General features: G+C 36.7%; 1 protein-coding gene across 3 annotated transcripts in view; it reads right to left on the reverse strand.

The window, feature by feature from the left end:
• The window catches only part of LSAMP (limbic system associated membrane protein), a 650,386-nt gene that overhangs the window by 274,724 nt on the left and 349,867 nt on the right, over positions 1–25,795 (reverse strand). For all 3 annotated transcript variants that reach the window (XM_060298097.1, XM_060298096.1, XM_030857094.2), the window contains exon 2: positions 23,441–23,673. In XM_060298097.1, the coding sequence (XP_060154080.1) occupies positions 23,441–23,673 (233 nt within the window). The remainder of the gene's footprint in view (positions 1–23,440; positions 23,674–25,795) is intronic.

Here is a 25,795-nt window from a genome sequence, read left to right on the forward strand (position 1 = left end):
ACAGCTGTCTGGTGTGTGGTATAAAGCCTGAAATGGCTCTTCCCAAACAACTCGAGGAACTTAGACTGCTTTAACTAACATCTCATTCCTTTATCTTCCTTGGTATCACTGTGTTGTATTAAATAGTTCTCTCTTACTTTTAATTCCCAAATTAGCCACTGTTTTTAATTCAAGGCCTATTTATTATTACCAAAGTGCTTGCTAATAGCTTTGTTCACTATTTCTTATATTTTATTCCTTCCTTCTAGGTTTAACTTTTATTTTATTGAAAAACATTTCCCACCCAGGAGATGTATCAGTGAAATGTGTGAGTGTTATATCCTTGCAGTCTTTACTGGTTTGAAAAATATTTTTATTTTGCTGTCAATTTTGAATAATGCCTTTACCTGAGTTGATTTCTAGGTAGCTGACAGTTATTTTCTCTCAACACTTTAAAACAGTTATTCCATTATTTCCTGAAATCTACTGCTGCTGAAGGTCTTTAATCAAGCTGACCATTTTTCCTTTGTAGGCAATCTGTTTTTTGTTTGTTTGTTTGTTTTTGTTTGTTTTTGTAGTACGCGGGCCTCTCACTGTTGGGGCCTCTCCCGTTGCGGAGCACAGGCTCCAGACACGCAGGCTCAGCTGCCATGGCTCACGGGCCCAGCTGCTCCGCGGCATGTGGGATCTTCCCAAACCGAGGCACGAACCCGTGTCCCCTGCATTGGCAGGCGGACTCAACCACTGCGCCACCAGGGAAGCCCAGGCAATCTGTTTTTACTATGTGGTTTGAGACTTTTTTCCTTTGTCTTCCATGTGTTTCAGTTGCAGCATAATGTGTCTGAATTTGTAAATGTTTTTATTCTTGGTATTTTTGATTGAATTAGATTTTTTAATGCATGGTTTATGTTTTAGGTTCTGGAAACTTTTTTCAGACCTAGTTCAACTAATATGTCTCCTTAATTTCTTCTATCTTCTCTCCTGAAACTCCTATTAGATGTATACTGCAATTTATTCAATGTTCCATGTCCTATAATATTTTATTTTTCAGATGTTTCATATGTTACCAACCTGGGATTCAACCTTGGTGATTTATTTTGATCTATCTTCCAGTTGCTTAACACTCCTTCTGCTGTGTCTAACTTAGAACTTAACTCTTTCATGGAAAGTATTTTGTTTTTGTTTTAATGTACCTATTCTTTTCTCATGATATCCTGTTCTTGTCTAATGGATAACTTGTTTGAAAATTTAAGCATAATAATTTAAAGCCCTTTTTAGATTGTCCTACAATCAGCACTTTCTCAAGTATAATCCAACTATATATTGGACTTCTACAATATATTTAATCACATCAAATTATTTCATGAGCTTTATACATTTTAAATCTTTGAATTCATCTTGAATGGAAATTATCACCTGAAATAAGCCCTACGTTGAAGATATTCCTATGAGGTAGTCTCATGATTGTTCTTGCTAGAGATATATGATAATTATTGGTCTTGAATTTATTTTTTTACATACACTTGAATGAACAATGTCAAAATGTGGTAATCCTGAGCCCAATATCTATTAATTTTTAAAATATTTCTGAATTTGAAAGTAAAAAAGACTTGTGCAGGTATTGGTATATTCCTAGTCTCAGATCCAGGTGTTATTAGGGCTACTAGTTTTATTCTGGGTTCTTGGACAGGAAGATGGAATTACTCCAGACCCAGTTCTCATAGTGACAAGTCTTTTCTGACTCCTAGCTTAAAGTGTGGAGACCAGTTCCAGCAGCTCCACTCTGCAGAGGGTCTCACATCTTACTTAGTTCCAGCTCTCAAATTGACATTAAAGTCTCCATCTTAAATATATGTGTTTAGCTTTGTGCCATCTGTGAAGAATTGTCAAGGAACAACATTCCTATCATTTTTCTACTTATCCCAAGGAGGAAGACAGTGCATTTAACATTGTGTGGTTTTATAGTTTTATAAACGGCCACTAATTTTACTTCTCTTATCTAATTGAAGAGAAATGGTAGAAGATCATACATAATATCATCTGATTTTTAAAAAACAGAGATCATAAAATGGGATTTATTCTATCATAGGACATGGATATAATTTTTGTGTATGTGTGTAAGCTTACACAGACATATTTAGTATGGTTACATTATGCCAACAGAACTACTTTCATTTCTAAATTAAATATAAGTATAGCATAGTTATCTATGAGCATGTCAGAAAATTTATTTTAGAAAATATATTCTTACTTCAATAATGTAATTATTGTTCGAATTACTTCTAGAAATTGAAGTGACTCCTAAGATCTTGGTACTTTGGTACTAAGGCAACACATATTTGTTCATCAAAACTAAATCCCAATGTTAATAATGAAAGTATGTGATTGAGGTTGGTGATACTATGTTCAGTAAAGAAATAAAACAAAACAAACACTCAAAGCAGTAAAAATTCTTTTCTTATTGTTCATAAATTTATCAGTAAAAACATTCTCCAAAAGAGTGAAAACATTACATTTGAAGATGAGTATACTAAAAAGAGTAGACTATTGTGAAGGATAAACATTATCTGAATTAATAAATGACTAATATTGTTTATAAATTAATTCTCTTATTTATTATCACTTTGCGTGTGTGTGTGTGTGTGTGTGTGTGTATGTGTACAAATAATCACCTTGAAATCAGAGCAAATTTGTCTAATTTAATCCAAATACTAAATCTGGATATCTGTCTATGGTGTCCTGATCTTTGGTTTGACAAATCTAATTAAGCATTTACAACTGAGATTGCTGCACAGTTTCTAGTAATCCCTCTGAGTTACACACAATTCTCTTTTAAAAAATCATTTATGCTGAAGAGGCAAAACACACAAGACCCAACCTAAGTTTTTGTTTTGTTTTTTGTTTAATGAGAAAAAGAGATTATTCTCATCTGTTGTCAAAGGCAACTCAATTCATATCATACTCATCAATCCTATAGGAAAAATAAACAGAATAGTTGTGTATCCAGCTCTATGAAAGCCCAACAATGCATTGAAAACAGAAATGCAAAAATCAAAGATAAATTAAGAAATGAAGCATTTTAATGTCAATTTATGAAAAATCAAATAAAGATTATTTAATATAGACCTTCCAGTAGGCATCTATTGCAAAAAAAAGTAAGAATAACCTTTTTTCTTCAGAAGGCATGGCATTCTATCAAAACTATCATGTTTCTTCTAACCCCCTTACCTCCAAGTATCCGATTCCCCCCCGCCCCCACCATGCTTTGACGCATCCTTTAATCCACTGTTATGTGCTTTGTTTCTTGCTGTTTATTTTTGTCAAATTCTAGGTAAACACAATAAATGAGTGCTGATGTACAAAAGTACATCAATGGCTTATAGCCATATTTTCTTCCTTTTTAGGGTTTGTCCTCAGAAAAAGAGGGTTCCAATGAATCAGTAATTTGGTAAAGCAAACTTCATTAATAATTCTTAGAGGGATAACCTCCTCCTCTTCAGTGTCATAAGAATTTGGCATTTCCTATACAAAGTAAATATAAAAACTTTCAGAAACTTGATAATGAATTTGTACATTTTTTCTCCTATGGCGATCTAGGCTGATGAGGATTTAAGATATTTTTCTTAATATGAAAAAGCGGTAAAGATTAGCCCAGATGTGGCTAACATGTTTTTAAAGTAGATTAAAAAATTTTAAAAACAATGATAATACCTAATGTTAATTAAGCATCTAGTATATGTCAGGTAATGTGATAAAGACTTAAGATTACATTTTTTTTCAATGTCTACATATGCACACACACACACACACACACACACACACACCTATAAGAGTGTTACTCTTACATTTTCTTTTACAGAAAAGGAAACTCAATCACAAAAGATACCATAATTTGCACCAAATCACATAGCTAATAAATGAGTCAGACCAGAAAATCATTCATATACTTTGACTTCAGAACCTATGCTCTTAAGCCATTATGCACTGAATCTTTATGGCTAAGTTTGGGATTTTGTCAGGTACTTATTCCAAATGTCCAGTTCAAGGTTATACAAAATACTAATGATAATAACAATGGTGAAATATTTAAAAATTTTACCATGCATAAGCTGGTTTTTCAGATGGACATTTTTCTGATACATAAGAACAGAATTCAGCAGCAGCACTAAAAGATGACATTTCAAAAAGAAAAAAAAGAAAGAAAGAAAGAAAAGAAATGTCTCCTGTAGACAGGTGGACAGCATTCTGTTTGGAGTTTGTGACTAAGCCAGCACAGGATTCCGTGAAGAGTTGTTCACTAGGACTATATGACCAGCATGCTGAGAGTGGGTCCAAACTATGCCCATGCCAAGCCAAATAAGAAGAGAAATTATGATGATTAAAAAATAATTTGAGGGCTTCCCTGGTGGCGCAGTGGTTGAGAGTCCACCTGCCGATGAAGGGGACGTGGGTTCGTGCCCCGGTCCGGGAAGATCCCACATGCCACGGAGCGGCTGGGCCCGTGAGCCATGGCCGCTGAGCCTGCGCGTCCGGAGCCTGTGCTCCGCAATGGGAGAGGCCACGGCAGTGAGAGGCCCGCGTACCTCAAAAAAAAAAAAAAAAAAAAATTGCAGCCATGTGGATCACCCTTACTTTCAGAAATGTTTGCATGAACTAGTTTTCTTATCATAATCAAATCACTTATGCACTCCATTCCTCAAATAGAGACTGTATTACTTAACACCACACGTTATATAGGTATGCGGAGAAAAAGCACAGCAAGTATATTATCTAAGTAACATTTCCAGATGGCCATTTCTATGCCAACTCAAATTAAATATTCCCAAGAGAACTATTCACTGTTTTTTCTTTATATCGCTTCTCTCTGCCCAAGGAAGCAGCATGCTAGGAAAACAAGCAAACAAACAAATAAACAAAAATGACTTCTAGAATCAGACAGACCTCAGTTTGAATCATGGCACTATCACATATTAGTCATGTGAACTGGGTGAGTTATTTAATCTTTCCTGTCTCCATTATTTCACTTGTAATAGGGCTGATAATAATCCCGCTAGAGGGTTTGTGTGAAGTTTATAGATAGTGAATGTGTCCGGTACATACAGTAGGTTCTTCAAAATGGGAGCCCATTGCATTATCACAACACTCGATGCCACTCTAGTGACATGCTTAGAAGAAACTTAGGTTCACTTTTCAACTCTTTACTGTTTTTCTGATAAAATATGAACATTTCTGCTAGACATGTAGTTTTCATCTGTTAAAAACATTGCCCCATCTTTTTCATCCATTAGAATTGTAGTTTGGACACCTTCTTTCTGATACGATATTTTCCAGAAACTGTCGTCCAAAACATCCTATTTCAGATTATCTTTTCCATCACTGCAGGGCCCACCCATCATTTTTACCAAATTAACACCTTTTGACCTTAAGAAACTTTCAATCTCACAGTGAGTAAAGACTAAGATTCTCATCAACTACCTTTAAAATTCTTCATATGACATCCTCACCCTAGTACATCTCCTAATTACCTACCACTGTCTCTGTTCCTAAGATCATTTCCACATATTCATGGTCTGTTTTATCTAACTCTGTTTCTTTAAAGACTTTCTATTTCTTTCCCTCCACAGTCTCCCCTTCCATTTTATATCTGATCTTCCAAACAACTGTGGAAATTCCACCTGTTCCAGAAACCCTATGATATTACTATTTAAAAAGAGAAGTCTTAGCAGAGTTCATATCTGCCTTAGTAGAGCAATTCTCATCTTAAGTCCTCCCCAACTTAGGGAAAAGCATCAGTAACTCCCTTTAATGTCCAAATCCCACAATTCTCTTTTTAGGCTTTGACTGGACTAAATATATTCCTTTAATATCTTCCTTTCTATCTGTGTATGATGCCTTAATATCTGAGCTTGTACCCTCCTAGAGAACATATAATGTGTCCGCCTCAACTGGCAGCCTATGCAGAGAGATACTTCAAAAATATTACTGAAGTTGATGAAGAGGGAGATGAACAAAAATGTGGTATTACTGGCTAAGCTGAAAAATACAAAACTCTAAAATTCTAATTTTACCCAAACCAATTCTACCATCCTATGCCCAGAGGCACTCAAGCAACAAGGCTGCACAGCTTACACACACTGCTGTGAAATGCAGACCTCATACAGCAGCCGAGGTACATAAACATGCAAATCATAGATGTATACAGACACAGCCTTCCAACAGAGAACACCAGCTGTCACAGGCAGCAAAATCACTTCGAGGACTTGGCATTGGTGAATTGGCAAATACCCCCTCGTTGTTGCTGCCCCATCAATCATGGGCCATTTGGCCAGGCTGCATTCTTGAACAGGTTTTCTCCCCCTTTATAACTCAGTTGAACTCAAATAACTTTTTTTAAGGTGATGAAATAAGCTGCTATAAAGTTTGATCTGAGTCGAACATAGGGAGTTTATTGTTCTCTGGACACATCCTTTCCTGTATCTTGCCATTAAAAAAAAAATCTATACTCCCTCTGTTCATCCCCCCACCAAAGAAAACAAAATTAAAACATCAAGCTAATGTTTCATTTCTCTTTATTAAAAAATTATTAGGAAAGATTCTTCTGGGATTTGGATAATGAAAATGTGCAAAGTTTAGCAGTTTGTTCACTTTTTTTTAAGAGACTATTGAAGACTATCGTCCCAGAAAACTCTAGACCCTGAAATGATTATCACAGTGATTATGAAATGAAAGTGGAATGGGGAGGAGGATGAAAATATATAGTACAGGGCTTCCCTGGTGGCGCAGTGGTTGAGAGTCCGCCTGCCAATGCAGGGGACACGGGTTCGTGCCCCGGTTCGGGATGATCCCGCATGCCGCGTAGTGGCTGGGCCCGTGAGCCATGGCCGCAGGGCCTGCGCGTCCAGAACCTGTGCTCCGCAACGGGAGAGGCCACAACAGTGAGAGGCCCGCGCACCGCAAAAAAAAAGAAAGAAAATATATATATATAGTACATATTTATAGACCTATGGTACCCCCAACGTCTATGGAAACTCCAGTTTAATGGGAAAATGAATAAGAAATTTACTTCTCAACAGACAACAAAGAATGGTTTACAACCATAGAGGCATTCCGAGAGAAGTAAATACATCATCGATTCTAAATAGCAATATTATCCAGCAGAGAGCAGATCAATGAAAGTTGCATACGTTTTCAGATCCTTCAGGATATTAAAGAACAATCCCATTTCCCCTTCATAAACCACTCCACCCAGAAGCATAATTTAAAATGTGCCATAAATCATTATCTGTTCAGCAACCAATCAGCATTCAGGAAAGTTATACCTACCCTTCTTCTTCTGCCTTGGAACTATCTGAAATGTTCTCATTTTTGTTAACTTGTAGGCCTGGTACAGTTCCTCTGACTGGATACTTGATAGAAAATAATGTTTTCTTTCAGATTTAACATTTTTTCATCATAGCAAATACTAGAAGAGAAACTGATATTTTTCTTAGGAAAACTTAAAGTACTCAATAATTATTAGTTGGGTGATGTTTATTACACCCCTTGTAAAGAAGTTTTATTGCTTTAAAGAGATTTATTGCTGTTTCAAAGACAGAGGGAATAGGGTACAGATAATTACAAAGATTTGCTCCTTCCATGCAAAGGTAAGGTGATGAAGAATCACAGTGAATAAAGACTAGGATTTTCATCAACTCTCAACATTCGTTACATGATTTCATCATCCAGTGTAAACGGGGACGTTATTCCCCTGTGAACATGGATATTTCTGTTAGAAAGTAAGACCATTAATCCATCATCCAGTACTTTCTGAACCTTCTATTTTCTGAAGTTCTATGTGGTTTCAAAGAGAAACAAAGCACAGTCTGTGAATGGTGGAAGTATATACCTTTAAAGGAGATAAGATGTATATTCAAATAGCCATGTTATAAAGTGAAATGTGATATGTGTTCGAAGAGAAATAAAGTACTTCTAGTGTTACAGAAGAGAGAGTTTGCCTGTGGATGGTAAGATCAAATAAGCCATGATCTGTAGAAACCACTCCACATAGAGGCACACGGTGATTTTTAACACCTCTTTGGGAACATGTTATTCTCTAGCTTAAAATCTCCAATTGATTTCTATCACACTTGGAATATCCACACATTTCCCCCGCCCCAAACAAAGGAAAACAAAAGCCCTAGCATACCTGCAAGGCTCCATGTAACTTTGCTGTCTCCTTGTTTCCCATCCCTCTTTACTCACCATGGTCCAGCTCATTGGCCATATGCCCTAATTCTGCCTGGAATACCCCTTCTCACATTTCATGCCTGCCTAACTCTACTTTCACAACTTTGGGGAAGAGTTTGATTGTCCAGGGATCGAGTACACACATAGGGAGAAATTGGTTTCGAATAATATGTTGGGAAAAATCATTCCAGGCTAGACTATTCTGTGTGCAGCTGTAAGAAGCTGAAAGATTTTGAGATGAGGAACGTTAATATCAGGGCTATATTTCACAGATATCTAGAAGTGATAGGACAATTTAGAATACAGAAAAGTGGGAGCAAGAGGTACAACTTTTCTTGAAAAAAAATTATAGGAAAGAGGTAATGATGGGCTAAATTAGAGAAGGTAAGAAAACATGATTCACAAAATGTGTGACTGATTGAATGGAAGAGATAGACGGGGATGGAGAAGTTAGAAATAGCCCTGTTTTCAGGGAGATCAAGTATGCCATCATCAGAAATGAGGAAATCAGAAGGAAGAGGAGAAGATGCTTTGGGGGAAAGATTAATTTTGACTTGAACACAATAAATACGAAGATAGAAAGAAACATTTACAAAGTATTTCTACAGTAGGATTTCCCTCCCCCACAAAAAGGGCAAGGCTGTTAATGGAATCAAACTATACAGATGTTACATCAAAGATGAGGTCATTGATGGACAAAATGTGGAAATGAAGAAGAAGCAAGGATAGCTCTCGTGAAACATACAGAAATATGAAGATCATACACCTAGAGGATTTCAAGCTGACATAGTCTGAGAGACAGAAGGAACACTAGAATAGGGCATTATTTCAGGAAATAAGGAGGAAAGAAATTGCAAGAAAAAAGAGAATCCTTAGTAGTGTGCCTAAATAGAAGTCAAAGAGAATGACAGAAGAAGACTGGCTCTTTAAAAAGCAGGGGCAGTGGGAGGTCATAAATACAAAATAAGAAGACTAGGAAAAGCTGTTTTAAGCAATTGAGTTGAAAATCAGCAAGTAATGTATGGAGGGATTTCCAAAAAACATGAAGAATCAGCTGAGGTTAGCGTGACTTTGTAGCATACTCAATTAAATGTTATAACATCCCATTTCCTATACACCTTTAGATGAGAGGGAGAAAAGGAATATGGAAGTTACTCATCAGTAGGGGCTGGAGAGGTCAAGACAAGATAAGATCAAATAGACTGGAATTTAGGGTGCCAGTAAGGAGGCCACCGAAATGCCAGACTGTGGACTCCAGCCTGGGTAAACAGGAAAATGAAACAAGTACACCGTTAAAGTGGCATCTAGGAAATCCAGATAGAAGGGTTTTTGTTTGGTTTTGTTTTGTTTTTGTTATGTTTTGTTTTGAAATCAGGATGGGACTTAGAAATTTTATGCAGGAAATTGTTTATGCTACAACTTTCTTGATCTGAGGAAACTGACAAAGTCCTTCTCACACAAAATCTGTCTTTTTTCCTCCTCCCCAACACTTTGTAATTGGTGTGTGTGTGTGTGTAGCATTATATTTGTATCTCTTTTAGACAGAATATACCTTCGCAAGGTGTAAGAAATTAAGGCCTTATCATTTTAGAATAATGATTTTATGACTGCTTCCACCATAGAAAAAAGAAAAGATTGAAGAACACTTAGGTGAGAGAATAATGGAGGGTTGAAGGAGAAAAAATAAATAAAAAGGAAAATAAAATGGCACCAGAAGTTGCCGAAGAGAAATTTTGCTCTCTAAAAAATTTTATGAAAGCCTGTCCTTCCAATAATCATGAATTTATTATTTTAATTTATTATATAATGATTTTCCAGATATAATGCATGTACTCACACAATAAAATTTGAAAACTAAATAATATAATTTTACCTATAAAAACAACATTCAAAGGCTTCCCTGGTGGCGCAGTGGTTGAGAGTCCGCCTGCCGATGCAGGGGACACGGGTTCGTGCCCCGGTCCGGGAAGATCCCACATGCCGCGGAGTGGCTGGGCCCATGAGCCATGGCCACTGAGCCTACGCGTCCGGAACCTGTGCTCCGCAACGGGAGAGGCCACAACAGTGAGAGGCCCATGTACAGCAAAAAAAAACAACATTCGAAAAATTAATGTAAAAACTATTTTGGTATATTTCATTCTATCTTCTTTTCCAATGGATGTATGAATGCATATGCAGTTGTATATTTATTATAGTTTATAAAACAGAGGTTATAGATTATACTGTTTTGTAACCTGCCATTCAATTAACCATACATTGCAAATATGTTTATTGTATAATAAGATGTTTTATAAATCATGTCTTATAAAGTATGATAGTTAATAGCTGCTTAGATGCATAAATCGGAATTTTTAGTTGGAAAAAACAGAAAACACCTCTGGCTGCCTTGTGCCTGTCATTGCAACTCGGAAGTGTGCTAAACCAGAATCATGCCCAAAAAGTTTTATGGGGCCGGGGGCATGACTGCTGGTGAATGTAAACACGAGGTGACACAGCTGTCACCACCACCAACATGGCCGTAGATCCAGGCCTTAGTGAAACATTAGGGATACGGCCATTCCTAGATAAACTCACTATGGATGCCACCAATTGCCTGAACAGATTCTCTTTGGTCCTGAGTTTCTTGTATCAATAACGTCTATTAATAATTCTGAGCCTGGGGCAGGTGCAGTGGAGTTTCAAGGCCTGGATCTCATGACCAAGCCCCAGTTTTGAGGGTATTTGAATTTCATTTCAGCTTTTACTCTGGGTGGTAATGTCTGCATCCCAACAGTACTGAAAGGAGGGAAATTCCTAATCACAGGGAAGAGGTTTGAATGTTGGCCAGTCATTCTCATGTCCATTATGATAGTATTTCTTCTTATGAAATGACCCCAATTTTACTTCCTCATTCCTTAATCTGAGTATTTCAGGTGTTTTCCAGAATTTATTTTAAAATATTGGGTTGGCCAAAAAGTTCGTTTGGATTTTCCATACCATGACAATCCCAAACGAACTTTTTGGCCAACCCAATAGTTCTGTGATGACCACTTCGTACAAAAATCCGTGTTTGCATTTCAGAGGATTTTCTTTCTACACATTCACAGATATGGAATTACTAGGTCAAACGATACAAATATAGTTAAAAATTTTGATAGACATCACTACATTACCCTAGCAAAGTTTCTACTAATTTACAATCTCAACAGGGAAATATCAAAGTGTCAGTTTTCCTACTGACTTGCCAATTCTGGCTAGCCACATTCTATTAACACTTTCCCAGTATTATTGGTTTAAAAATAATAATCTATTACTGTCTTACTTTACATTTCCTTGATTATTAGTGAGGTTTTACAGTTTTCCAGATGTTTGTTATTTTCAAGGATCCTTTTGTAAATTGCCTATTTATGTCCTTCAACAAATTTTAGTCATATTTTCTGTATTGATTTTTTTCCTCTTTATTGATCTGTTGAAATCTATTCATATACCAATGACATTAAGGTTTTATCTGTTACATATTTTGTTTTTAAATCGCTTTACTCCTCCTTTTAATTTTAGATATTTATATATGTATTTATTTATTTTTTCTTTATGCTTTTTTTTTACTTGTTTTTATGCTGAGAAAGCTTTCCTCACTCTGTTCAGATACATATTTATTGATGGTTCTTTTAGGCTTTTCCTTTATTTGATAGACATCCCTACATTCCCCTATGCAACGTTTCCACTAATTTACACTCTCAACAGGGAGTTATAAAAGTGTCAGTTTTCCTTTTCCTTTATCTTCTGTTTTTAAATCTTTAAGGGATCTGGTATTAATTTACATGAGGGGTTGTTCAGTAAAAATATAATTTTATTTTTTCTTTAATTATTCAAAACCATCTGTTGAATAATCACACTTTCTCCATGATTTAAAAAAAACCTGGATCTAATGTATGGTATATGTGGTAGTGTTTTATGCATTTCATTTATATCCACAGACTTGGTCATTCTTAAATCAAAAATACACAGCTTTTGATAAGTTTAGCTTTACAAAATCTGTTAGTACCTAGAAGTAGGTTAGAAGTCTTCCTGCCCCCAATAAAACAATTTTAAAAAGTGTATTGGCTATTTATGCTCACTTATTCTTTATAATTAATTTGATAAATTTAGCATAATTTCAATCAAAAATCCCTCAAAGTAATTTTTAGATATATAAAAACAATTATATTTATCTTGGGGAAAATTGTCATCTTCACATTATTTGTGTTGCCATTCAAGAATGAAGTATTTTCTTTCCACTAAAGCAACAACAAAAACAAAACAGACCAAAAACAAACAAACAAACAAAACAAACAAAAAAAACCCTTTCCTGCCAAGTAAAGTGATATCAATCTCTGCTTTTAGGTTCTCCATATTGTTTATTTAATTTATTCTTAAATGCTTTATACTGTTAAAGCTTTGTAAATGGGCATTTTATAGTATATTTTGTAAGTGCTTATTATAACCAAATATAAAAACTATTGATTTTACATGTTTCTTCAGATAACTGGACAACTTATCAAACTGCTATTAGTGCTAATATTTTTGGTCATTAATTTATGAGTGTTTTCTTAAGTTAGTAATCACTTTAGCTGGAAAAATAGTTAAGTTTCTTTTCTCCTTTCCCACAACTAAATCTTTTTATATTCTTTCTGCAGATTAGCTTTATTTTATTTTTTTAAATTTTTATTGGAGTATGGATGCTTTACAATGTTGTGTTAGTTACAACTAAATATTTTTATTTTCTTGTCCCATTGCATTAAGCAGAACCTCCAGAATAATCTTAAATAATAATAATGATTGTTGGTATTCCTGCCTTATTCCTGAATTAATTACTGTTGAGGCTACCCATCTTTTTCCCATGTTAAAAAAGACATCCTCAGGGCTTCCCTGGTGGCACAGTGGTTGAGAGTCCACCTGCCGATGCAGGGGACATGGGTTCGTGTCCTGGTCCGGGAAGATCCCACATGCCGCGGAGCGGCTGGGCCCGTGAGCCATGGCCGCTGAGCCTGCGCGTCCGGAGCCTGTGCTCCGCAAAGGGAGAGGCCACAACAGTCAGAGGCCCGCGTACCGCAAAAAGAAATAAAAAAAGACATCCTCTATAATTAGTTCACGAAATTTGTGAGTATTTAATAAAATCGAGAATAGAGACTGGTTGAATTATATCATATGCATTTTTGTTGGTTATTGGGATTATCTCATGATTTTTCTTCTTTGACTGTTTGATGTAATATATTTTATTCATATACTTCTTTATAATGAATTATGCTTAGAAAAAATCCTGCTTGATTAGATAATATTTAATATAATTTTAAATTTTATCCACTAATATTTAATCCTGATACTCACCTTAACTATTACTGTGTCTGTTTTTAGTTTTATTTTAAATTTATTTCAAATTTGCAGAAAAATTACAGGATCAATACAAAGTCCCATATACTCTTCACCCAGAGACTTTGTTCAAGTTTTCTCAATTGTCCCAATAAAGTCTTTCCTAGCAAAATGATCCAGTTTAAGATAACATATCCAGTATCATATTATGATAAACTAGGGCATTTCTTCTGTCTCTCCTGAATTTCATGACCTTGACATTTATGAAGATTACAGGCGAGTCTTTCTATAGAACGTCCTTCCATTTGGGTGTGCCCAATGTTTTCTTATGCTTAGACTCAGGTTTTGATAGAAATATCACAGAAGTGATGCTGTATTCTGCTCATTGTATCCTATCGTTTGGCACATGATGCCAATTTGTCCCATTACTTGTAATGTTAACTTTGATGTCAGCTAGATTTCTCTACATTTTAGCCTTTTTAATTCTTTTTTTCCCTTTGTAATTTGTAATGCTTTGTGGGCAGCTACTTAGAGATTATGTAAAAATCTCAGTCCTCATTTCACTTTTACCTACTAGTTTTGGAATCCATTGATGTTTCTTGCCTGAATGAATTATTTCTGCAATTATTGCCAAATAATTTTCAATTCCATCATTCCTTCTACATTTATTAGTTGAAATTCTATTATAAGGAAGAGTTTTATATTCTCTTTATTTAATAACTATCATTTAATTTCTATTACTATCAATATTATAATGTATTGCTATCATTTATTTCAATACCCAAATTGTCCCCGAATTGGTCAGTGGAAGTCCATTTCAAGTTGGTTTCTGTGTACTTTGGACATACCTTATTTTTCTTTGAGGACTACCTTACTTTCTGGCACAAAGGATGCTCCAAACTCACATTGTTCCTTCCTCACCCCTGGTATCATCTATCTCTTCTAGTAGCCCTTGTTCCTTTTCGTAGAGAGTGATATTTTAAAACCAACATCTGGAGGATAGGTATGCTCATTGCTACTAGTGTGTAAGTGCTCTCAATGTGTGAAGCTAGGAAATATACATACACATTTAATCTATATTTCTTTCTTTCTATGTATCCATCTTCTATTAAAATTCAATGAATAAACACTTATAACTCCAGTTTCAATCCAACACCACAGGGCTCATTTTAGCTTTCCCCTTTCTATATTTATACTTCTTTTCTCCAATAATAAGAAACCGGTTATCATTATCCTCAATATATTTACTAACTTGCTCAACTCTCTTAAATGTAGCCAAGGTCCTAACCCTCCACAACTGCCTCCCCACTCAGATGCCCTTCTTTTGTGGTCCCTGGGCACTCTAGTGGTTGTATCCCCTTAGAAACCCTCCTTGGATAGATCTTGGCACAGGTTGGGGCTGCTTTCCCACTGTACTACAGCTTGCATAATAGTTTTTTCACTAAAAAGAAGGAAGGGGGACTTATTGTCTTTTGCATATTTTATCTGTCACTGAGGCAGATCTAGGATTTGACAAATTTTAAAGAAAACTCAAATCATCTCATTGTCCAAAAATGTTACCTCTTTATAGCAAACTGAAAATGATGGAAGTACCCGTATATTGAAAAAATATATATATATGCCATCTTTCTTGACTTTTAGATATATGAATTCAAAAAATTGCCTTTAAGATTTTTAAGAGTACACAGGGTTTTTTGTTTTGCTTTTTGGGGGGGTCCTTTTGGTAATGTATAGAAAACATAAATGCTATAGATGATGATAATTTATGGTAGCTTACAGTACTATTTGAAAATATTTGAAAGAGTAGCTTTCCTTATCTTAATAGGTAAAATGTCTGTGTAAAAACTAGCACATCTGTGAGTAGCCACATAGATATCATGTAAATATAAGTAAAAATAACTGTGGCATAGACTGGATGTAGCTCAACTATCTAGCAGATGCAGATCCAATACAGAATAAATGCCGACTCCCAAATTCTTCCTAATCACCATCAAAATTCTGACCAGAAAGTATTAAAATCCTTATTGGTGTAATGATTCAAGAATATACTGAATCTTTGAATGCAGCTGAACATTCATTAGTCTGTGTCTTCCATTCATGGAGTCTGTGTTTTTACGCTGAGCCAGCTCTGGGTACTAAAATAACTTTGTCTGTCTTCTCTTATTTTTCTCATCTTCAAGAAAGACAAAATGTAGGTTAGAGCAGAAAGTATGTGGATGTTAATAGTGGATTTATTTTAATAACTAAAAGGTGGACTGCAGATACATATACAGAGCTTGGAGACTGCAATTAATTATGAGTGGGTGGGCTTGACTTAGACAAGACTTGAAGTCCTTCCTACAGGAGGACTATCAAATTATCAAAATTAAAACTACATGAGGTAATATTCTCAAATATTTTAGCCCCAAAGTTTCACTTCTTCCCATTACATTGGCTGTCTGATTGCTGATGTGGACAGTGATGTCCTTAAAGTCTGAACCTGACCTGTTAACAGCCAATCAAGAGGCTACTGTCTGAAAAATTAAGCTGAAGAGCAGGAGAATTAGTAGACTTCAGCACATAAAATCCAAATGAGAATTCCAGGTAATCAGTAAGATTCTCAATAATCAACAGAATTAACCCTCAGATAAAATCTAACTAAAGAAGGTTTTGAATTTTTATTTCATTAGAACGTTTAATACATGTATAGAGCTCCAGGCTAAGTTGAATTGGAATGCAGTGGCAAACATTTGGTATGAAATTTTGTAGGCTATGTTAAGTTATTGAAAAAATAATCAATGCAACATGATGCTAATTAAGGAAGGAAAAGAAGAAGGATGGAAGGGAAGGGAGAACAAAGGAAATAATGAAAGAAGGAAAGAAGAAAGAGATTAAAAGGACAGCTGCTTGGAGTTCGGGGTAGTAGATTTTGGTCAGAATGAGGAATGTTTAATAGGATTACAAAATACACCCAAGAATTTAAATCTTAGAACCAGTAAGTTCTAGACTAGTAATCATGAAAAAATTAAATGTTTCATAACATTTGAATTTTCAATTATTAAATTAAGAAGGAATCTACAGACAGCTATAAGCCAATATGAATATTATAGGATTAATGAGATACAGGAAATGTGGTGTTTTAAGTGTGGGAATTTGAAAAGAAAGACCCAGTGTGTTGTGTCTGGTCTTACGAGTCGACTTTCATATTTTTTCCCATAGTTATATTGGTTTGATTAAGGTAATTATGCAATACAGTTCCCTACAAGCAACGGAGAGATTTTCACAATCCATGTGTGTGATTTGAGTCAGAGTGATGAGAAAAATTTCTGGGATTCTATTTAATACTATAGTGAAATTTAACTATTAACTAAGAAATGCATTTCAAAAACTCCAAAATGCTTTGAAAAAATTATCTCCAATTTTAGGATATGCAGGTTAGGCCGTTTTGAAAACAATTGTTAACCAAATTAGAATAGCATTAAAAGAGAGCAAAAGACTCAACATGGAAATTACCACTCTAGTATGGGTACCAGACTCAAGAATAATATAATAAATAAATTGAAAATATGATAAATGTTGTAAGGTATGGTAAATTAGATATTTAAAAATAAGATTCACATTAAAAAAAATATCATGTCAGGATGCCCACTGTATTCACATACACATGGAGATTCTTTCTCCCCCCACGGGTGAATTCTACCATTTATTTATTTTTTAAACATCTTTAGTGGAGTATAATTGCTCTACAATGATGTGTTAGTTTCTGCTTTATAACAAAGTGAATCAGCTATAAATATACATATATCCCCATATCTCCTCCCTCTTGCGTCTCCCTCCCACCCTCTCTATCCCACTCCTCTAGGTGGTCACAAAGCACCGAGCTGATCTCCCTGTGCTATGTGGTTGCTTCCCACTAGCTGTCTGTTTTACGTTTGGTAGTGTATATATGTCCATGCCACTCTCTCACTTTGTCACAGCTTACCCTTCCCCCTCACCATGTCCTCAAATCCATTCTCTATGTCTGCGTCTTTATTCCTGTCCTGTCCCTAGGTTGTTCAGAACCATTTTTTTTTTTTTTAGATTCCATATATATGTGTTACCATACGGTATTTGTTTTTCTCTTTCTGACTTACTTCACTCTGTATGACAGACTCTAGGTCCATCCACCTCACTACAAATAACTCAATTTCGTTTCTTTTTAGGGCTGAGTAATATTCCATTGCATATATATATGTGCCACATCTTCTTTATCCATTCATCTGTTGATGGGCACTTACGTTGCTTCCATGTCCTGGCTATTGTAAATAGAGCTGCAATGAACATTGTGGTACATGACTCTTTTTGAATTATGGTTTTCTCAGGGTGTATGCCCAGTAGTGGGATTGCTGGGTCGTATGGTAATTCTATTTTTAGTGTTTTAAGGAACGTCCACACACGGAGATTCTTATTGTTACAGGTAAAAAGAATATTGGAGCCACTTCCCCCAGGGCTCAGGAAGCTGAGATTCATCTCTGTTTTCAATGAGTACACAGGTTTATTTTATTTTACTTTTAATTTTTCTATTACAAGGCCCTAGTACCTGCTTCGCAGAGTTTTAGATATAATTTGATGCCATGTCATATGGGAAAATGAGCAGGCAGGCAGCATCAAATCCGTCATTGATTGCTTAGATTTCTAGAACAGTAGTTCTTGGTTTTTCCACGTGTATCTGAATCACTTGCAGAGCATAATGTATTCACAAATTCTGGCTGCATTCCTAAGGCTTCTGATTCAATTGTTCTGAAAGTGGTTCTCAGGAATCGGCATTTTGAAAAGTATAATACACCAAACTGTTGACTGTTTTTGCAGTTTATGTAAGGATCAGATGAAAAGAAATATTGCCTTAACACAAGTGCCTCCACCTGTGGCATGATCAGAAAAAAAAAGGCCATCATTGGAGGGTAACCTATGGAGAAGAAATGGACATTATTAATGGGAAAGATGCCAGAGGAATCTGTTTATTTTATTGAAGTTAGGGGTAATGTTTTCTCAGTCTTTGAGTTTAGAATCTGTAAAGGAGGTGGTGTAGGAACCAAAATATCTGGCTTTAGAAATGGGTCTCATCACTTATTAAGCATCTCGAATGTGTATGTTTGAATAGACTTGGCTTCCACAGATGCAACAGTTACTATCACTAATCACAAGTGATCCCAAAGGTCATTATTGATTTGTGTATTTGCTGATGCAGAACTTTCACCTGTGTTCCTCGTGAGGCAGATGTTTGGAGATGTCATTCAGCTAAAGATTGAGTTTAGCGGACCATGCAGCATATTTATTTCGACACAGGTTATTTTGTGTGTAATGATCCTTTTGAATTGATAAAAAGAAAAAACAAAACCTTACTTTCTCTCTGAAAAATAGTCACCAAAATAAGAGAGAAAATATTGGAGATGTTGAAAAGTCACCAATGTGGTGGGAATATGTAAAAAGGAAAGTAAGCTTCCAGGGGAAATGGGATGCAGGAGAAACGTGGGGGACAAACACTTAAACATTTATAAATTTGAGATTTTGGAAGTCTAGAGAAGTTTCATGTCTCAACCTTTTTTTTTTTTTTTTCAGGTTTGATACCTGAAAATTAACAGTTTGGGGAGAGGCGATTTTCTTTCCACGGGACTAGGCTAGGTAAGAAGCCGCAGAGGACCTAAGGTGTTATCGTGAAAGTTAAGGTATTTATCAATCTACCTTTCCTGTCTCATGCCCAAGAAGATTAGTTTTGGGAATATTGGCAGGTGTAACACTTAACACTACCTGAAATTGAATGAAATTATGCAGGATTATTTCCCCAGATATTCTTAAGGTACATACTTCTTTTAAAGTAGTGGTTCTCTAAGTATGGTCCCTGCCGCAGCAGCATCAGTATCGGCTGGGAATGTGCTAGAAGTGCAAATGATCAGGCCCTACCCCCAGAGCTACTTAGTCAGAAATTCTGGGATGGGGGAGAGCCACCAAATCTAAAATGGAATTTTACAAAAACCCTCGATGTGTTGCTGATGCATGCTGTCCTCAGACATCCTTAATAAATGTAGCTAGAAACTTAAAGGTGATGCTGGTCTAAGAAGCCCTTTAAAATCTTAAAGAAGTAAAGTGAAAGACTGGATGCTAAGGAAAAGGAAAACTGAAGAAAATGGACTGGACAGGGACCTGAATAACAGCAAAAGAGCCTTCTGCAAGGGTAACAGGCAATGGGTGGAAGGAGTTGTTACACTCTGGGCAGCACCTTGGGCAAAAGCGAGCCTCATGAGAGATACTCAAGCAGCAGCAGCAGCAGCAGCGTGGTTGTTGGCAGTGGTTATCATCATCATCAACATCACCACCACCACCACCACCACCACCACCACCATCATCATCACCATCACCATCACCATCATCATCTTATTGGGTGAGAACTCATGATCTCCAGACAATGGGCTAGGGGCTTACATAATCATGTAATTTAATCCTTACAATTCATTAAGGAGGGTTTAAAATTTTAATTTTATCTCTATTTTACATAGGACGAAACGGAGCCTTAGAGAAATCAAGTGGTTTACCCCAAAATTTATTTAAGTAGCAAGAAGGAAAACCGAGATTTGAAGCCTGCTTTCTTAACTGCTGTTCTTTAGGAATATCTCACAGCATCTCTGAGCTAAAGGGGGTCTCACCAATGGGCAAAGAAAAAGAATACAGTATTTATTTAATGACTAGTTAAGTGGGAGTTGCGGAAACCATGTATGGTGAGCAAGGAAGAACTTGAAAAATTCAAAAGACCCTTATATTCTGAAGGAAGGTGCTGTGGAATTGGACGAAAGAAGAATGGCAGCATCTTTGATGTGGTGAAAACACGTAGAGTTGAGGCACAGAGTAGGAAGCAGTGTGAACAAGCAGCATGAAGGGGTGGACCAACTGACATAATCACAAAGTTGACTGTCCTAAGGGGAAGCGAATCAGCCATCTGGCATGAAATATCAAATGCCAGCATCCATATAATTGTCCAAAAAAATCCCCCTTCATAACTCAGGCTTAAGGAGGAGACAACCTTTCTTTATCGCCCTTACAAGAACAAGCTTTGTTGCTCATTTTTCTTTTAAAGCAATATGGTTAAAAAGAAAACACTATAATATCTTGAATCAAACAGATGTGGGTTTGAAACTCTTTCGTAAGCCAACAGGCAGCCTTGGACACTCCTTATGATTTCTGAACTTCAACTTTTTCATATTTACAATAAAGTTATTAACACCCACTTAATAATAATATTATTAGAATCAAACGAGATAATGAATGAACAGTACCTGGTATTTTATAGGTCCTTCTCCATCCCTTAACATTTAGTTAAATTTAATAACTTAATATTAAGTTAAATTTAAGTTAATTTCACTTGTGCTGACATGGTATGAAGGTATAAGCAGTATGATCTAACCTAGTTCTAGCTCTAACTCTCAAGATGGCTGTGTTTGTAGCTATAAAAGTGCTACATGCATAAGAAAACAGGAGGAAGGGCTTTGGGCATTTGGTGCTAAGAGCTCAGACAAATATAAATCTGGTAGTTCTTAAAAAGTCACAGCAAAAAAATTTCCATTCCAGTAGAAAGTGCTTCAAATTTGATTCCTGGTCTGCTTGGCTCCAAACTAACTCCCTGAACTCTCTGTGTGATCTGCAGCCACTAACCTAAATCTAATTAACTTCTGTTTCCTCATCTAGAAACCAAGGAATGTAATACTCAGATTGTCCAATGTTATTCAATATAGGACAATACACGTTCTCTAGTAGCTTTCCAATAATATTAAAGCCTGTGAAGGTAAGGGGCCTTAAGTAAACTAGTTATCTCCCTTCCCTCTGCCATTAAATGAGATAGAACTTCTTTTGTTTTGAGGTGTGTGTGAATGTGTGTGTGTGTGTGTGTGTGTGTGTGTGTGCTTGTGTTTTGAGGGAGCTGATAAATTAACCCATTTACATATGTACACATCAGTAGTTATGTTTACACACTTAAATGGGCTGCCTGATATCCAAACCCTGGTGTCTCTTATTAAAGAAACTCAAGTGCTCTCCACTAAACTACAAGGAAAGCATTCTATGCTTTGACTGTGATAGGAACTTTGCAAGTCAGTAGACATGCCTTTTTTTTTTTTTTTTTTTTTGTGGTACGCAGGCCTCTCACTGTTGTGGCCTCTCCTGTTGCGGAGCACAGGCTCCGGACGTGCAGGCTCAGCGGCCATGGCTCACGGGCCCAGCCGCTCCGTGGCATGTGGGATCTTCCCGAACCGGGGCACAAACCCGTGTCCTCTGCACCAGCAGGCGGACTCTCAACCACTGCGCCACCAGGGAAGCCCTAGACATGCCTTTTACAAGCAATAAAATGAAGCTGTCAGCCATCGCAAATGTACCAAGATAGCGCTCACATGACTAAACCGCCACTGCACCAGTCTCTGATGTATTTTACTCCAGTTTCCATTAGCAGAGAGGCTGCCTAAAATCATAATAAGGCCGCAGACACCCTAAAATACACCACCAGACGTGGACCTGCCCACCAGAAAGACAAGATCCAGCCTCATGCACCAGAACACAGGCACTAGTCCGCTCCACCAGGAAGCCTACATAACCCACTGAACCAACCTTAGCCACTGGGGACAGACACCAAAAACAACGGGAACTACAAACCTGCAGCCTGCGAAAAGGAGACCCCAAACACAGTAAGTTAAGCAAAATGAGAAGACAGAGAGACACATAGCAGATGAAGGAGCAAGGCAAAAACCCACCAGACCTAACAAATGCAGAGGAAATAGGCAGTCTACCTGAAAAAGAATTCAGATTAATGATAGTAAAGATGATCCTAAATCTTGGAAATAGAATAGAGAAAATACAAGAAACGTTTAACAAGGACCGAGAAGAACTAAAGAGCAAACAAACAGTTTCAATCTATTAATCAGAGGAGTTGGGAGAGCAATGATTTAAATGCTGCAATAATCAATTCCGTAACACATTAATAGAAGCTACAGTCAAACTTTGCCATACAACTGACTGCATTGGAATCTTGACAGGAGCCCTAGGGCCATGCCTAATTTGCATTAAATTTACATAAAATTGTACATCAAGAATACATTAACACAGCCCTAATATTTGTTAGTGCTGAGATCCTTCCTGATAGATGCATTGAAACTGCTGGTAGTTTGACTCCACTTGCAATAAAATTGTGCAGCTGATCAGCTTCGTTCTCATTCTGCTATTATGGGGAAAGGGACCCAAGAGAGCTATAGTTTGGGGGCTTGCATATGCCATTTAGGATTTTCATCCTGTAAAACCATGACTCAGATGTGCCCTTGGAAACCCCAATCTGGAAGCAGATTATCCCTGATGACTTTGCAGATCCCCATCACTGCACTTGCTCACAAATAACTTGCCATTAAATGGAGATACAAACTACAAAGAAAGCTAGTCAGCTGAAAGGATGTCAAGGCTTCTGGAAATTTTTATTTTTCCAAATAACATTTACTATCATTAAAACAGATCATTAGTGATATTCTTTAGACTGAGGACAGATAAAAATCAAATCTTCAGCAAAAGCATCCAGTACCTAACAGTATAATAAAGTGCACTTCACATGGTTCTGAGCAGTCTGTGTGTTTTGTGTCCCTGTGGACACAGCTGTGGCCTTTGCTGTGTGTTTTTATATTCAGGGCTAAAAGAAAATATTCTCACCAAGGATATTGGCTCACAGTGGCAAGACTTCTCTTTCTATATCCTCCTTAGTTCTCTCATTTGAAGTCTATCCTTTTGGAGAGAAAATACATACTGAAGTGCCGTAACGCATTTGGAGGTATTCTTTTATTTCAGAAAGGATTATTCGAGTATTTGTATGTTATGATTATTTTCTGCCTCACCTCTCCTTTACCACATTTTTCTTATTTTGTCTTACCTTGCACGATCAAGTAAACTTGGGAGGTCTTGGGCTCATGCTGTGTCTGCACTGAGCAAGTGTAGGAACCCTCATCGTAGACATCCACCTTCTGGATTCGGAGGCTGTATTCCAGAGAATGGCGTTTCTCCAGCTCAACCCGGGGGTCCAGAGACCACTTGTCGTGCCCAGCAAAAATGATGCCAGAACGGTTCAACCAGGCCACCTTCGAGTTCTTATCTTCTACAACACACCTGGTAAAGTAGAATAACAACATTAGAGCCTTAGCCATACACGGGTCTGCATTCATTCTCTACGCAATTTGATTCAACGGGGCCAATCAAGAGAAATAATTATGTGCAGGATGAATCCTGGCTATGCCATTTCTTAGAGTCCTAAATACTGTCGCTATTTCTCCTTTAAGATCTAATTACCATCCAATGGATGGATGCCATTATATTATACCCAGTGTGGCAATAAACAATCAGTACGAGTAATGCAGGAAAATAGAGTTAAATGGATATTGACTTCCCACTGGATTATCTTCTTCTTGTCTAGGAGAAGGTCATTCACACAGAACTCCATTTGTTTAAATAACTTTGAGAAATAGACAATTGATCATGTGGCATATTTACTCCATTTTGAACTGCATTTATTCTTTCATTAGTATTTCCTAATGGCTTATGTGATGGTAGATTCAAGTTATGCCCCACCATTGTAGGAATTAGACTGAATTTCAGAACTTGCTTCTGATCCTTCCAAGTTTGGAATGCCCACTGCCAGGAGTGAGAAGCGTGTGAGCAGGTCCAAGGGTAAGTAGATAGGAATTGTATCAAGAAAATCAAAGCTAGTATCACCTTGCCTAAGTCTGGTTCCATCTGCTGAGGGCAGTAGGTTGCCTGCTGGCAAGACAGCTTGCTACCAGCATTTCTGGCACAATAGAATGAATTCAATCGTTTATCGTGGATGAAAAAACTAATTTTGTAGTTCTTATTCCAAGAAACATGAAGGAAAAAATATTTATTTGAATAACTACTTATTTTAGAAACCTAAAAGGGTTTAATGGAGAAAACCATACTCCTTCAATTCTAGCAAGAATCTGGAAATGGAAAAATCAAGCAAAAACTTCTCTTTGTATCCCTTTGGCAAGATTTATGTATGCCTCACGGGGAGATTATCTCAGACCCTGTTCACAGCTGCACAGCCAGCTGCTCAGTACTCTGGGGCATGAGGGATGGACAGAAGGAGCCAGGAGCATGACAGCAGAACAATCAAAGCACCATGTTCCCCTGTATTTTCCAAATCAAGTCCAATCCAAGTTTCCTCTCAGGTCTAAACTGTGCAGTCTAAACTGCACAGGAAGTTGATGCGTGATCCACGGGGTTGACCACTGTCAAGACATAGAGGCCAGCTCATCTCTCTTAGAAGAAGGAGAAACGACGAATCTTTTAAAAATACCTCACCCATGGTACAAAAGGTCTTCTTATTCCATTATTTTTGGGTGAATTGCATATTTTAGTAAACATGAGAATTTTATTTAATTACTTGGGTGCCATGATATAAAGGTCTTTCTTTTCTTCTCCACCTATTTCTTTTCAAAAACATAGGTGGATTAAGGTATCATTTAGTATCTCCAATATGTGTTTTTCTACCATGCAGATATTATTGAGATTAATTATGTGTGATAATTTAAAACTCCTCTAAATAGGAGGGCAAAGCTCACTTTACGGATGCTTATTGCTTCTCTCCAGACTCAATTTTACTTTTCCTCTTCTATTCTTTAGTGGCATCATGTCTCTGTCCTTGGTGGTATTTGCGGCACTTCTCAACTTAGACCCAGTTATGAATCAATTAATAGATTATTTGCTGTCTTCTTCTAGATCATAAATAAAGTTGTTGATGTAGGTCTCCTATGTTTTTCTTTTCTACTGAGAAAATGGAAATTCCTCTCCGTAAAAGCATTTTAAGTCTTCTATCACGTTTATCCTTGCATTTTTTTTTTACCATCTACACAGCACAACACAGCAGTAACTAGGTATGCTATTGCACAGAGGTGAACCTTGAATGCTGTTTAGCCTGGAATAAGGCTCTAACATGTTCATCCTGAAAAAAATATAATATATTTTACATAAATATAGCCTATATATCAAATAAAGAGAGATTTTGTCTTATTCATTATGGTACCTCTAAACACTAATCTGCTGTAAAATAGACCCTGGTAAATGCCTGTCATATGAACTAACAGTGTCATATATGCAGAAATAGGACATATGGTTACCTATATTCCACCTCCCGTCCCAACTCCTTACAGCATCCACTAATGAACTGGGCAAATTTCCTTATCAGTATAAGGTAGAGTTTCTAAGTTGAATCTTT

This window comes from Globicephala melas, chromosome 4, assembly GCF_963455315.2.
Source record: "Globicephala melas chromosome 4, mGloMel1.2, whole genome shotgun sequence".
In the NCBI taxonomy this organism is placed as follows: domain Eukaryota; kingdom Metazoa; phylum Chordata; class Mammalia; order Artiodactyla; family Delphinidae; genus Globicephala; species Globicephala melas.